General features: G+C 42.2%; 1 protein-coding gene across 2 annotated transcripts in view; it reads left to right on the top strand.

Annotated features, from left to right (window-relative positions):
• The window catches only part of C6H5orf22 (chromosome 6 C5orf22 homolog), a 152,038-nt gene that overhangs the window by 32,145 nt on the left and 103,833 nt on the right, over positions 1-16,060 (top strand). For both annotated transcript variants that reach the window (XM_077269729.1, XM_077269728.1), the window contains exons 3-5: positions 9,319-9,468; positions 10,392-10,824; positions 11,649-11,711. In XM_077269729.1, coding sequence (XP_077125844.1) covers positions 9,319-9,468; positions 10,392-10,824; positions 11,649-11,711 — 646 coding nt within the window. The remainder of the gene's footprint in view (positions 1-9,318; positions 9,469-10,391; positions 10,825-11,648; positions 11,712-16,060) is intronic.

Genomic DNA, 16,060 nt, shown 5'->3' on the forward strand with positions numbered 1-16,060 from the left:
AGTCCATCCTGACAACACCGTTACTTCCCCCCCATGTATTTTCATATTCTGCAATATGATTTGGTTAATTAAAAGAATTCAAATTGCATCTATCCATGGTGGTACTTGTCAAAACACTGAAGGAAAGGGGGCGGAGTGGGACTATTTAACCTCTCGTGTGTTTTTCCTGTCCCTGCAAGGAGGAGGAGGAGGACGTCCTCCAGGGTGCTGTCAGGAGTGACTCCTGGAAACCGAATTACCGGTAGGTCTAATACCCATTTTTTGCAATGAAAAGCGTCTTTTAGTGTGTGTGACGGCTGCTAATCATAAAGATCCGCTAAAATACCCGCTATAAAAGTAAATCAAACCCCCCCTTCATCACCCCCTTAGTTAGGGAAAAATAATAAAATTTAAAAAAATGTTTTTATTTCCATTTTCGGGTTAGGGTTGGGGCTAAAGTTAGGGTTTGGATTACATTTACGGTTGGGATTAGGTTAGGGGTGTGGTTAGGGTTATGGTTTGGTTTAGGGTTAGGGGTGTGTTTAGGTTAGGGTTTCAGTTAGAATTGGAGGGTTTCCACTGTTCAGGCACATCAGGGGCTCTCCAAACGCGACATGGCGTCCGATCTCAATTCCAGCCAATTCTGCGTTGAAAAAGTAAAACAGTGCTCCTTCCCTTCCGAGCTCTCCCGTGAGCCCAAACATATGGGGTATCAGCGTATTCGGGACAAATTGGACAACACTGGGGTCCAATTTCTCCTGTTACCCTTGGGAAAATACAAAACTAGGAGCTAAAAAATGTTTGTGGGGGAAAAAAAAAAATTATTTTCACGGCTCTGCGTTATAAATGTAGTGAAACACTTGGAGGGTCAAAGTTTTCACAACACATCTAGATAAGTTCCTTAGGGGGTCTTCTTTCCAAAATGGTGTCACTTGTGGGGGGTTTCAATGTTTAGGCACATCAGGGGCTCTCCAAACGTGACATGGCGTCCAATCTCAATTCCAGTCAATTTGGCATTGAAAAGTCAAACGGCGCTCCTTCCCTTCCGAGCTATGCCATGCGCCCAAACAGTGGTTAGCCCATATGTGGGGGTAATCAGCGTACTCAGGACAAATTTTACAACAACTTTTGGGGTCCAATTTCTCCTGTTATCCTTGGTAAAATAAAACAAATTGGAGCAGAAGTAAATTTTTTGTGGGGGAAAAAAAAAAATTAAATGTTTTTTTGTTTTTTTTAACATTCCAAAAATTCCTGTGTAACACCTGAAGGGTTAATAAACTTCTTGAAAGTGGTTTTGAGCACCTTGAGATGTGCAGTTTTTAGAATGGTGTCACACTATCATAGACCCCTCAAAGTGACTTCAAATGTGAATGTGAAGTCCCTTAAAAAAAAAAAAATGGTGTTGTAAAAAGGAGACATTGCTTGTTAACTTTTAACCCTTATAACTCCCTAACAACAATAAAAATGTTGGTTCCAAAATTGTGCTGATGTAAAGTAGACATGTGGGAAATGTTACTTATTAAATATTTTGTGTGACATATGTCATAAAACGGCATAAAAATTCAAAGTTGGAAAATTGCGAAACTTTCAAAATTTTCTCCAAATTTCCTTTTTTTCACAAATAAACGCAGGTAATATCAAAGAAATTTTTCCACTGTCATGAAGTACAATATGTCACGAGAAACCAATGTTAGAATCATCATGATCCGTTGAAGCGTTCCGGAGTTATAACCTCCTAAAAGGACAGTGGTCAGAATTGTAAAAATTGGCCCGGTCATTAACATGCAAACCACCCTTGGGGGTTAAGGGGTTAATTTTTATGCCCTTCAATCAGAGAGATGTCACACAGTATAGTTAATAAATAATATTCCCATATGTCTACTTTACATTAGCACAATTTTTGAAACAAATTTTTTTGTTAGGAAGTTAAGTGTTAAAAGTTCCAGCGATTTTATGAATTACCCCTCGAGGTACCATTTGACTTTTTGAATGTAAAATTTGCTGAAATAATTAGCATACGCCATGTTATGTTTGGAGAGCACCTGATGTGCCTAAACAGTGGAAACCCCACAAAGTGACACTGTTTTGGAAACTAGACCCCTTAGGGAACTTATCTACGCGTTTATTGAGCACTTTGAACCCACAGGTGCTTCACAGAAGTTTATAACGTGGAGCCGTGGAAATTAAAAAAAAAAAAAAAATACATCTTTCCCAAAAATTTTTTGCTACAATTTTTGTATTTTCACAATGTAACAGGAGAAAATGGACCCCATAATTTGTTGTGCAATTTATCCTTAGTTCACCGATGCCACGTGTCGTCGAAAACTACTTTTGAGGCACAGTGCAAAGCTCAGAAGGGAAGTAGCGTCATATTACAGTGCAGATTTTGCTGCACTTGCTTGAGTGCCATATTACATTGGCAGAGCACCTGAGGTGCCAGAACAGCAGACCCTCCCCCCCCCATATGTGACCCCACTTTACAAACTAAACCTCTCAATTAATTCATCTAGGGGTGCAGTGATTATATTGACACCACAGGTGTGTCAGACTTATACCATTGGCCAATGAAGAATAAAAAATGTACATTTTGTTTACCACCAAGATTGTGTTAGCCCTAAGTTTTTTACATTTTCATATTGGGAAATGGGTAAAAATGGCACCAAAATTTGTCCCACAATTGTTGCTGAATGTAGAAATACCCTTTATGTGGCAGTTCAGTGCTACTTAGCCATACAGAGTGCTCCGTCCCTCCCGAGTTTCTATTTGCCTCTTGGAGCGCAGATTTTCCTAGACTAGTTTGTGGATTCCATGTAAAGAGCACCTAAGTGCTAGAAAAGCAGAATTCCCCCTGAAGTGACCCCATTTTGGAAGTTACAACCCTTTGAGAATTTATCTACAGCTGTAGTGACTATTTTGACTCCATGGGTGTTTTCCAGAAACAAGCATTAGTGGATGTTGCTGAGTGAAAATTGCAAACTGCCTCTGTAATAACCAGTACGCTGTAGTGACCAGTACGTTGCAGTCACCAGTACGTTATGCCCAGCCCGTGCTTCTGGAGATATGCACCTGTAAATTAGGTGGGGTCACTACAGAAATGCCAAATATTTGGGCACTAAATGTGGTTTAGGCACACTGGGACTCAGAAGGGAGGAGGGCATTTGGATTTGGCATCAGAGAATTTGCTGAATTTCTTTTGGGGAGCGAGGAGCCATTTAGCTTTTCCATCCTTTGTGCTACCAGTAACATGGAAGCCCACTATAATGCCGTTAATAGATGACAGACCTGAGTGGGGACTTACTTTGTGTATTGAGTTGAAGCTTTTATTGGGAACATTTTACATAACGTTTGGGATCACATTAATCTGGCGCTCTACGCTGCACACTTATTTTGTGGTTTCAATCTAAATCTGAGTGACGTGATTCAGATGAAATCCTCTAGGGATCCATTCACTATAATGAGGCAGCATAGGTTCTGTGGACTTCGTCTGTCCTCTGTTCAGTGGTGTCCTTTTCAGAAGTGCACAAAACTGTGGCCGACGGCACTTTTATGCAATCCAGACACCGCCGGATCACAGGTCCTATGGCGTCCACAGGGCTTCCATCTGCCTCATAATAGGGAATCTTTCCCCAAGTGTTCTGTCTGAATCACATATTTCAGAGATTTACATGGAAACCCCTTTGTAAGTGCTCAGCACAGAGCAGAGGACAAAATGTGCGCAAAGCCTCACTGCAATCTTTGGGAGGCAGAATGAGAAAAATCAACAGCAGGTGAAGAATTGGTTTAATTTATTTTTTAAGCCGTTTTTCGTGCAGTATAAGTGACATGGCGACTTTAAATCTGGTATCTCTGTAATCTCACCGACCCGAAGAATACACAGCTCAAAAAATAAAGGGAACACTTAAACAGAATATAACTCTAAGTAAATCAAACTTCTATGAAATCAAACTGTCCACTTAGGAAGCAACACTGTTTGACAATCAATTTCACATGCTGTTGTGCAAATGGAATAGACAACAGATCGAAATTATAGACCATTATCAAGACACACTCAATAAAGGAGTGGTTCTGCAGGTGGGGACCACAGACCACATCTCTGTACCAATGCTTTCTGGCTGATGTTTTGGTAACTTTTGAATGTTGGTTGTGCTTTCACACTCATGGTAGCATGAGACGGACTCTACAACCCACACAAGTGGCTCAGGTAGTGCAGCTAATCCAGAATGGCACATCAAGGCGAGCTGTGGCAAGAAGGTTTGCTGTGTGTCAGCGTAGTGTCCAGAGGCTGGAGGCGCTACCAGGAGACAGGCCAGTACACCAGGAGACATGGAGGGGGCCATAGGAGGGTAACAACACAGCAGTAGGACCGCCACCTCAGCCTTTGTGCAAGAAGAAACAGGAGGAGCACTGCCAGAGCCCTGCAAAATGATCTCCAGCAGGCTACAAATGTGCATGTGTCTGCACAAACGATTAGAAACTTACTCCATGAGGATTGTCTGAGTGCCCGACATCCACAGATGGGGGTTCTGCTCACAGCACAACACCATGCAGGACGCTTGGCATTTGCCACAGAACATCTGGATTGGCAAATTCGCCACTGGCGCCCTGTGCTCTTCACAGATGAATGCAGGTTCACACTGAGCACATGTGACAGTCTGGATACGCCGTGGAGAGCATACTGCTGCCTGCAACATCCTTCAGCATGACTGGTTTGGCAGTGGGTCAGTAATGGTGTGGGGTGGCATTTCTTTGAAGGGCCGCACAGCCCTCCATGTGCTCGCCAGAGGTAGCCTGACTGCCATTAGGTACCGAGATGAGATCCTGAGACCCCTTGTGAGACCATATGCTTGTGCGGTTGGCCCTGGGTTCCTCCTAATGCAGGACAATGCCAGACCTCATGTGGCTGGTGTGTCAGCAGTTCATGCAAGATGAAGGCATTGACGCTATGGACTGGCCTGCCCATTCCACAGACCTGAATCCGATTGAACACATCTGGGACTTCATGTCTCGCACCATCCACCAACGTTACATTGCACCACAGACTGTCCAGAAGTTGGCGGATGCTTTAGTCCAGGTCTGGGAGGAGATCCCTCAGGAGACCATCCACCGCCTCATCAGGAGCATGCCCAGGCATTTTAGGGGGGGTCATACAGGCACGTGGAGGCCACACACACTACTGAGCATCATTTCCTTGTCTTGAGGCATTTCCACTGAAGTTGGATCAGCCTGTAACTTCATTCTCCACTTTGATTTTGAGCATCATTCCAACTCCAGACCTCCGTGGGATATTGTGATTTACGTTGATCATTTTTAGGTTTTATTGTTCTCAACACATTCCAGTCTGTAATGAATAAAGATTTACAACTGGAATATTTCATTTAGTGATATCTACACTGTGCAGAATTATTAGGCAAGTTGTTGTATTTTAGAGGATTATTTTTATTATTGATCAACTATGTTCTCAATCAACCCAAAAGACTCATAAATATCAAAGCTTAATATTTTTGGAAGTTGGAGTGGCGTTTTTTTAAATTTGGCTATCTTAGGAGGATATCTGTTTGTGCAAGTAACTATTACTGTGCAGAATTATTAGGCAACTTAATAAAAAAACAAAAATTTTCCCATCTCACTTGTTTATTTCCACCAGGTAAACCAATATCACTGCACAAAATTTAGAAATAAAGATTTCTGACGTGCAAAAACAAAACCCCAAAAAAATTAGTGACCAATATCCACCTTTCTTCATGATGACACTCATCAGCCTCCATCCATAGATTGTCAGTTGCTTGATCTGTTTACGATCAACATTGCATGCAGTTGCCACCACAGCCTCCCAGACACTGGTCCGAGAGGTGTACTGTTCTCCTTCCCTGTAGATCTCACATTTTGAGGGACCACAGGTTCTCTATGGGGTTTAGATCAGGTGAACAAGGGGGCCATGTCATTATTTTTTCTTCTTTGAGACCTTTACTGGCCAGCCACGCTGTGGAGTAGTTGGAGGCATGTGATGGAGCATTGTCCTGCAGGAAAATCATGTTTTTCTTGAATGATACCGACTTATTCCTGTACCACTGCTTGAAGAAGTTGTCTTCCAGAAACTGGCAGTAGGTCTGGGAGTTGAGCTTCACTCCATCCTCAACCAGAAAAGGTGTCCCACAAGTTCATCTTTGATAATACCAACCCATACCAGTACCCCACCTCGAACTTGCTGGCGTCTGAGTCGGAGTGGAGCTCTCTGCCCTTTACTGATCCAGCCTCTGGCCCATCAAGAGTTACTCATTTCATCAGTCCATAAAACCTTTAAAAAGTCAGTCTTAAAGGGAACCTGTCACCCCGCTCAGGCATTTGTAACTTAAAAGAGCCACCTCGTGCAGCACAACTGCTGCATTCTGACAAGGTGAAATGTTCCCGGAGGCGGGTCTTTCCCTCCTAATCAGACGCAGCACAGCCGTCACTCCGGACCTGTGGGCGCCGCCGCCTCTTGCTGCATTATCATCCCCGTCGCCTGCGCTGTAAGTACGAAGGGCAGCGCAACTGCGCACGCCTGGAAAATAAAACTTAATGTGCCGTGGACGATAATGCAGCAAGAGGAGGTGGCGCCCGACTCCGGGAACATTTCACGGTATGAGGGGGCACATTTTATAAACGTTTATTTCAGCGTGTGCAGGCATCATAACTAAAAGAGTCAGAATGCAGCATTTGTGCTGCACAAGGTGGCTCTTTTAGTTAAACGCCTGAGGGGGGTGACAGGTTCCCTTTAACATATTTCTTGGCCCAGTCTTGATGTTTTATCTTATGTTTCTTGTTCAAAGGTGGTTGTTTTTCAGCCTTCCTTACCTTGGCCATGTCCCCGAGTATCGCATACCTTGTGCTTTTTGTTACTCCAGTAACATTGCAGCTCTGAAATATGGCAAAACTGGTGGCAAATGGCATCTTGGCAGCTTCAGGCTTGATTTTCCTCGATTCATGGGCAGTTATTTTGCGCCTTTTTTGCCCAACACTCTTCTTGCGACCCTGTTGGCTATTTGCCATGAAACGCTTGATTGTTCGGTGATCACTGCTGCATCCCTCTGCAAGACATCTCACAATTTTGGACTTTTCAGAGCCCGTCAAATCTCTCTTCTTTTGCCAAAGGAAAGGAAGTTGCCTAATAATTAAGCACACCATATATAGGGTTTTGATGTCATTAGACAACGCCCCTCCTCATTACAGAGATGCACATCACCTGATTTACTTAATTGGTAGTTGGCTCTCAAGCCTCAACAGCTTGGAGTAGGACAACATTTATCATGTGATCAAAATACAAATTAGGCCGGTTTCACATTAGCGTTTTGAGGAGCTGCTGACTTCCTCCGTGAAGCCCCGCCCTCGGCCGCACCTCCGCCGCTAGCTCCGCCTACTTCTGCATGCGGTTTGCGTACCTATCTTTAACATTAGGTACGCAGGTCGTGCGGCTGTATGCGGATGCTTCCGCATGCGTCGTTTTGACGATGCGGCAAAAAAAAGAAATTGCAACCAGCTGCGTCAAAACGACGCATGCAGAAGCATCCGCATACAGCCGAACGACCTGTGTACCTAATGTTAAAGATAGGTATGCAGGCCACATGCAGAATTAGGCGGAGGTGCGGCCGAGGGCTGGGCTTCCCAGAGGAAGTCCGCAGCTTCTCAAAACGCTAGTGTGAAACTAGCCTTACCTAATAATTCAGCACACAGTGTAGGATGTGGGATTTTAGTTTTCCCTTTATTTTTTTTTCAGCAGTGTATATCTTTTTTTTTTTTTTTTTTTTTTTTTAGTTTTGGGTGCTGTCACACACTAATATACGCTTTTTATTGCGAAAATTTGTTTTTGCATCGCAGTGTTCAGACATCTATAATTTTTCAATGTGTCGACTGACGGTCATGTGATGTCTTGTTTTTTGCGCAACCAGTTGACGTTGTGGTTGGTACCATTTTCAGGCATATGACATTTTTCTGATTTTTTTTTTTTTTTTTTTTTTTTTTTATAATACCGTCCTGCATGTGGTAAAATTGGTTAGGCAGATTTATTTTTCTGGTCAGTAGGATTACATCGAAGCCCAAGAGAGAGAGTTGTGGAGCGAGAGAGAGTTGTGGATATATATATCTACAACTATCTATAGATCTATATTAGTTTTTTTGTTTTGACACTTTTACAATAAAACTATTTTATAGAAAAAAAATCATTATTTGCTGATGGAGCTGTATTGGCTTGTTTTTTAGCGGGACAAGATGACATTTTCAGCAGTACAATTTTATTTACATTAGCCTTTATGATAGTTTTATTGCACTTTTTGTTCAGCAATATGATATAAAGCATTGTGTTTTGCCCCATTTTCAATTTTTTTTACGGTGTTCACTGAAGGGGTTAACTAGTGGGACCGTTTTATAGAGTGGGTTGTTAAGGACACGGCCATCCCAAATGTATTTTTATGTTAATATTTACATAAATGTATTGGAAAAAATTCATTTTTTTGGTCTTTATTTGAGGTGTATCTATCTTTCTATCTATCTGTCTATCTATATCTTTAGGTCTTTTTTACACTTTTTCTATTCTTTTTTTTTTTTTTTTCTGTTTTACATTGTCCCAGGATGGGAGCTCATCTTTACGTTTCAGATTGTTGATCTGATGCTTCTGCACTGCAGAACATCGGAGCAGCGTCAGACAGGCAGGGAAGGAGGCATCTCAGGTTCTGCTGTCTGCAATCACTGTGAAGCCACCTTCCCTGAAGGATCCCACGTCCATCTTGTGGGCTGCTCTCTCCATGGAGACCATCAGGACAATGCGATCACACTGCGTTGTCCTGATGGAAGCGTGCAGGGAACCCTTTCGATGCTCCTTGTTTGTCACTGTCACTACTGATGGCGGCATTAGCGGGGTTAAATGCTGCATTGGTAACCTGGGATACCTGAAGCGTTCCTAATAATCCGCTGTTCGACTTTGCGACAGTCACAACCCGCAGGCTCTCCATGCATGTACTGTGCCTGTTACACAGCCGTGACACATGCAGCCGCTGCACCGAATAGCTGATCATCGGGAGCGCTCCAGGCATCCGGGTTACCAAGGCAGGTATTCGGTAAGCGCTATAGCTATTCATAAAAGCATTTATCCAAAGCTATTCAATTAACCCTACCATGATGTGTAGGTGCATTATAGGTTGCCTCCCCCTGTTTGCTGTGGGCTCTGGCAATGGGCTCCGTCACGTCAGCTGATTTTAATCAAACTCATTAAACCCTTTAGCATCTTTTAGTACATGAGGGAATACAGAATTTCAAGAAAAATGTAAGCATCCAGTATGTTTTTACCATCTGTTTATTCTTCTGCAGCGAGTTAAGTATTGAGAACTGGATTATGCCTGTAGTGTATGCTGGACACTTTTCTGAAGTTGTGTGGCTGCATCCATCATGGGCACAGCAGATCAAAGAGGGCAAGCATTGCTTCCTGGTTGGCAAGGACAGGTCTACAACTACAATAAGGTGTGTGTAATATAACACAATGGAATATATTTATATAAAATGTGTATCTCTACAGTATCTATCACTATATACACCTACATTTAAGTAAGTGTCATCTTGCAGATATATAATTTTATTTTTTTTCATTATCTGCTTTACTGGACAGCTGTCTTTTATAGGTCAACCACAATTATGTCTCAGTGTTTTTTCCTTAGGGAGAACCTGTCACCAAGAAAAAAAAAAAACACGCGGTTAATCTGCAGATTAATAGCGTTATGAATCTGCACGTAGCTGAACGCTTCCAGTTGAATATTAACCCACCCTCCCAAACTCCCTCTCCTTGACAATGTTTTGGTTTCAGTCACGGGTCGGCGCTGGTCCAGTCACCACTCCGAATACAGAGCGGTGGATGTTACCGCACCCCTGGCCTGACTGACACTGGTTCTGCATTGGGACCAGCTGTCAGGGCCGGGGCGCGGTTACAGATACCACTCTGTACACTTAGTGGGGGCTGAAGACAGAACGCTGCTTGGGGGAATAAAGTTTTCTTTTCTCCCTGCAGCCTTCGCCCCCGGCAGGTTAGTAACACTGTTAACCTCCAGATTAAGCCCGTATCAGCAGGATAATAGCGTAGTTTCTAGTGACCACTTTAATAAACAGCCACTACTACTCTGGAGTTTGCATATATGTCTATGAAGGATAAGAAAGTATAACATTACTGGTGTAATGTGAACCCTGCTGAGTTCCTCCAAACCCTTGAGGGCATCATGACCTCATTTTGCCAAATGTTCTACTTCTCTTAGTATTTTTTGGAGTGAGCTGTATTTGTACTGTTGCATATTGACCTGTTCTCATGAGATGTAAAGACCAGAATTTAAAGTTCTATTTTGCAAAAAAGCCTTTTGTGTTTTTTTTTTTTGTTTTTTTTTGTCTTGTTGATTCAGGGTCACAAGCACGGATGATTACTTTTTAAGTGATGGTCTTTACGTTCCCGAGGAACAGCTTGAAAATGCCAAACCTCTTCATTTGGATGTCATTTTACTGAACCCTGTGAAGGAAGCAGGCTGTGAAGATACAGACAAAGGTGAATCTGCTGCTAAAAAACTAAAGCTAGCTGAAAATGATGAAGCAGCGGGTGGTCCTGCCTCTGCATTTCAATGTGCCTCTTCACAGAGTGGTGCCTTTCCTGCCTGTGAAGAAGCAGACCACCACTTGAAAAAGGAGCCTTCTTGTGTCAACATGGAAACAAGTAGTGACGTGAATGCGACGCTTGCTAGTAGCATTCTACAGGTCTTGGAGAAAGGAGATGCTTATGTGCTGGATGTAGATCTAGATTTCTTTTCAGTGAAGAATCCCTTCAAAGAATTGTACACACAGGTATGTATGAGCTGATTGTCCCAAGGATTTATACCATGTATTATAAAGTGTGTGTGTAAGAAAGCCGACAATTTAGCGTTTATTCTATTAAAATGTGTATTGAGTCAATAGGTAGAGATCCTGCAGAGGAGCAGGCAAACTGTCTTCCCTATCTGCAAATGTATGGCTGTGCTTTGTGTACAGTAGTTTGTGACTTTATCATGTACGTATAAAACTACATTTACATGGTGAAAATTATATTCATCTTCTGCAATCCAATATTAATAATTATTGGGCAAAAAAAGGATAACTGGTTCTCTAACTCTATTTGCCAATCGCGCTCACTGTTGCTCATCAGTGTAGCTGAGGTATGTAACTGGTCAGAATACCTCCATTCAGGGGATCAGATTGGGGGGTGACTGCAGGGAACCCATGATCAGACATTTTATCTCACATGTTGAGGATAGGTATTAATGATTTTCATGGAATAACTGTTTTTTGTGTTCACTGTTGGACAGTTTGTGAAAATCGTCTATAGCTTATTGTGAGTTATTGCCAGTTTGCAAAGTAATGGCATATTTATAGATTGTGCCATGGTGCTACATAGACCTTAATTATGCCCATTTAAAAAACACTGATACGAGTCCAAAATATACATATTCGAAAAAACAAGTGCATATCCACAAGATTACTGAACTCGCTCGCTTTCCTGGTACTAGAAAATGCTGCATTTTTTTCTCTAGCAAAAAAGTGGCAAAAACGCAGTGAGTGAAAAAGCCATTAGTGAGTATTGGTTCAGTGGTTTGCTACTGGCTTTTTATCTTTTTGCTTGTTTTTCTTTTCAGGAGGAATATAAAATCTTGCAAGAATTGTACAGTTTCAAGAAACCAAGCACTGGTTCCTCAGAGGTAAAATGTTTCTGCACTTAAAGCACTACTCCGTCAATTTTTCTTCCATTGCTAAAGTGGTGTCGCTAATGTAATTTTCTTTCTCCTAAAAATATACTTACCAGCTGCCATCCTCTTCTGCTCGCAATACTGCTTCGGTTGTCTTCTGCAGGTTGTGGCCTGCCGGATCTCTCCAGTGTTTGATGTGCGAGTCGGAGGTCTTTTCTCGTAAATCTATGGGAGCCAGAACAAGGTTCTCATAGACTTAAATTGACAGCTTGTGAACGTTACCTCTGACTTCAGGACACAAGCTGGTGACACCGGGGAAAGCAGATGTAGTGGTTGGCAAGTATATTACTGAGGCAATATGCATTTGTGATACCACTTCAGCTTTAAAATAAGAAAAAAAAAAGAGGAGTCGTTAATCATCGTGTGTGTGTGTGTGTATGTGTGTGTGTATCTGGGGGGGGGTGTATTTGAGGGGGGGGGGGTGTGGGCCCATTTGCCCACTGGCGACTAAATCGTTGAGGACAGATGGGTTACTATGACAGCTGTGGGGTCTGCTAAAGAACTCCTGTTGCTCTCATCTAGGTCCTCCTCCATAGGCTGTGCTCCATAGAACACCAAGATTTTCCCTCTATATACTTCATTACTGTGCTATTGTAGTACATGGTGTAAGCAATTACATGATTGCAGGTTCAAGTCACCTAAAAGGACTGAAAGGTAATGTAAGGCCATGTGCACACGTTGCGGTTTTTGACGCTGCAGATCCGCAGCAGTTTCCCATGCGGTTTACAGTACCATGTAAACCTATGGAAAAACAAATCCGCTGTGCCCATGCTGCGGAAAAAACGCGCGGAAACGCAGCATTGTTTTTTCCGCAGCATGTCAATTCTTTGTGCGGATCTGCAGCTTTTCTGCACCCATTGACTTGCATTGAGTCGGGCAATTCCGCAACAAAACCGCAGATCTAAAAAAGATCTGTGGTTTAGCTGCGGGTGAAATGCTGCAAATCGGGAGGGGTGAGTGTGTGGGCGGAGACTGTGCGTGTCTGTGTGCGGGCCTGTTGGGGGTCTTTGTGTGTGTGTGTGTGTGTGTGTGTGTGTGTGTGTGTGTGTGTGTGTGTGCGCAGGCATCATCCGATGGGACTACAAGTCCCATCGGGCTATGCCTGCTACAATGACAGTGATTGACACATTAGCCAATGATGGGACAGTAGTAGTCCCATCATCCGGCTAATGTGTTGAATGTTAAAAAAAAAACAAAAACAAAAAACGTACATATAACGGCACATACAGTACATATAACGGCATATACAGTACATATAACGGCACATACAGTACATATAACATAGAGTACATACTCACCATCACTTAATCACCTTGATCCCTGAAGCCAGTGTCATCTGTAAAAAATATTAAAATAATAAACAAACTTTATACTCCCTGATCCGCAGAAATCCAATTAAAACGAGTGTCCCACGACGATCTCCCGTGGAGAGAGGGGCTAAGTGCCGGAATTGGCGCATCTCATAGATGCACCATCTCTGGGGCAGCTGCGGGCGGGTACTTGTAGCCCGGGGGGGGGGGGGGGCAATATCCATGGCCCCCCTCTAGGCTATGAATATCAGCCCGCAGCTGTCTGTGTAGCCTTTCTGGCTATAAAATATAGGGGGACCCCACGTAATTTTTTTTTTTTTTTTTTTTTTTTTTTTGGGTCCCCCTATTTTACTAGCCAGTAAAGGCTACACAGACAGCTGTGGGCTGATATTCATAGCCTGGGAAGGGGCCGTGGGTATTACCCCCTTCCCAGGCTACAAATATTGGCCTTCGGCTTTCCCCCTCTGGCTCAGAAAATTGCACGGGAGCCCATGCCATGGATAGATGTAGATGGATATATGGATAGTTAGGCTACTTTCACACATCAGTTTGTTTCCTTCAGGCAGGATCGGGCGAATTTTTGAAAAAACGGATGCGTTTCAAATACTGAAAAACTGATGCAACTGATCTCTTTTTTTTGAGAGAGAGAACGGAAAATGTACATAATTTCAATGGAAAAAAATGCATGAAAAACCGGATTCAGAGGCTGGATTCATCATTTCACATCTGTTTCATACGTTTTTCGCCGTATCCGTCGCTGTGCGTTTTTTTGCCCAACAGAAAAAAACATTCCTCTGTACGTTTTCTCCGTCCGCCGGAAACTGTTTTTGTTTTTTTGTTTTTTTTTTTTAAGGATCCGGCAAAAAAACGTATGAAACGTGTGGCCATCAGGCACATCTGGCGCTAATACAACTCTCTGAGAAAGAGAAAACGGATCCGGCGAAAAAAAAACAAACGGATCGTTGTTGTTTTTTTTCAAAACTCGCCGGATTATGCCTGACGGCAAAAACCTGATGTGTGAAAGTAGCCTAACTATCCATATATCTATCTACATCTATCTACATCTATCTATCTCATTCTATCTATCTATCTATCTATCTGTCTATCTGTGTGTAATGAAGTGTGGGTTGGACAAATGTAAAAGAGGAGATTGGACAAGACATGACATCACAAATCATTTTTTTTTTTTTTTGTTCAATAATACATCTTTATTTAGCTTTCAAAAACGCATAAAAAACGCACCTGCGTTTTCTGCCAAGAGCTGTGGATTTAGTGCAGAAAACTCCCTCACCCCGAGCCAATTTCTGTTTTCGTTTTTTGCTCCCTTTTTTCCCAGAGCCATAACTTTTATTTCTCTGTTAATATGGCCATGTGAGGGCTTGTTTTTTGCAGGACGAGTTGTACTTGTGAACAACATCATTGGTTTTACCATATAGTGTACTGGAAATTGGTAAAAAAAAATTCCAAGTACTGTGAATTTGCCACAATTGATTTTTGTTTTTTGTTTTTTTACCATGTTCACCAAATTCTAAAAACCTCCCTATACGGTTCTCCAGGTCACTATGAATTTGGTGATGGCAAGCATGTATAGGTTCTTTAAGTGGTGGGGAAAAAAAATCCAAAGTTTAAGAAAAAAAGTCGCCTTTTTCCGAGACCCGTAGCATCTCCAGTTCTTGAACGCAGAGCTGAAGGTTTTATCGATGCCATACTGAAGTAGATACGATGTTTTGATCGCCTGTTATTGCATTTTATTGCAATGTTGTAGCAACCAAAAAATGTAAGTCTTGTATTTTAATTTAATTTTCTCGTTACGCTCTTTGCCGATCGGATTACTTCTTTTTATCTTTTGATAGATCCAGGATTTCTGAATACAGCAATACCAAATGTGTATTTTTTTTAAAGTGTTTTTTTTTTTTTTTTTTTACACTTTTCACTTGCTTCAATAGTCTCCTTACATAGTAACATAGTTTTTAAGGTTGAAGGAAGACTTTAAGTCCATCTACACTATGTTCCAAATTATTATGCAAATGACATTTTTCTCTGATTTTCCTAAATGGTTGGTGCAAATGACAGTCTAATAAAAGTAATCACCCGTTAGAGTATACATCGAATTTTATTGAATAAACCTCCCAATGATAACAGTATAATCTCCAAAATGAATAAAAACTTAAAATGCAGTGTTCCAAATTATTAGGCACAGTAGAATTTCTAAACATTTGATATGTTTTAAAGAACTGAAAATGCTCATTTGTGGAATTTGCAGCATTAGGAGGTCACATTCACTGAACAAAAAGCTATTTGACTCCAAAACATCCTAACAGGCCAAGTTACATGTTAACATAGGACCCCTTCTTTGATATGACATTCACAATTCCTGCATCCATTGAGTTTCTGCTTGCATTTCTTTGCATGAAGTCAGAATAGCCTCCCAGAGCTTTGATGTGAACTGCCTCCCACCCTCATAGATCTTTTGCTTGATGATACTCCAAAGGTTCTCTATAGGGTTGAGGTCAGGGGAAGATGGTGGCCACACCATGAGTTTATCTCTTTTTATGCCCATAGCAACCAATGACTCAGAGGTATTCTTTGCAGCATGAGATGGTGCATTGTCATGCATGATGATTTTGCTCCTGAAGGCACATTTCTGCTTTTTATACCATGGAGGAAAGTTGTCAGTCAGAAACTCTATGTACTTTGCAGAGGTCATTTTCACACCATCAGGAACCTTAAAGGACCCTACCAGCTGTTTCTCTTTGATTCCGGCCCAAAACATGACTCCTCCACCTCCTTGCTGCTGTTGCAGCCTTGTTGGGACATGGTGGCCATACACCAACCATCCACTACTCCATCCGTTTGGACCATCCAGGGTTGCTCAACACTTATCAGTAAACAAGAATGTTTGGAAATTAGTCTTCATGTATGTGTGGGCCCAATGCAACCATTTCTGCTTGTGAACACTGTTTAAGCGTGGCCGAATAGTAGGTTTATGCA

The sequence above is a fragment of the Ranitomeya variabilis genome, chromosome 6, assembly GCF_051348905.1.
Source record: "Ranitomeya variabilis isolate aRanVar5 chromosome 6, aRanVar5.hap1, whole genome shotgun sequence".
Taxonomy (NCBI): Eukaryota; Metazoa; Chordata; class Amphibia; order Anura; family Dendrobatidae; genus Ranitomeya; species Ranitomeya variabilis.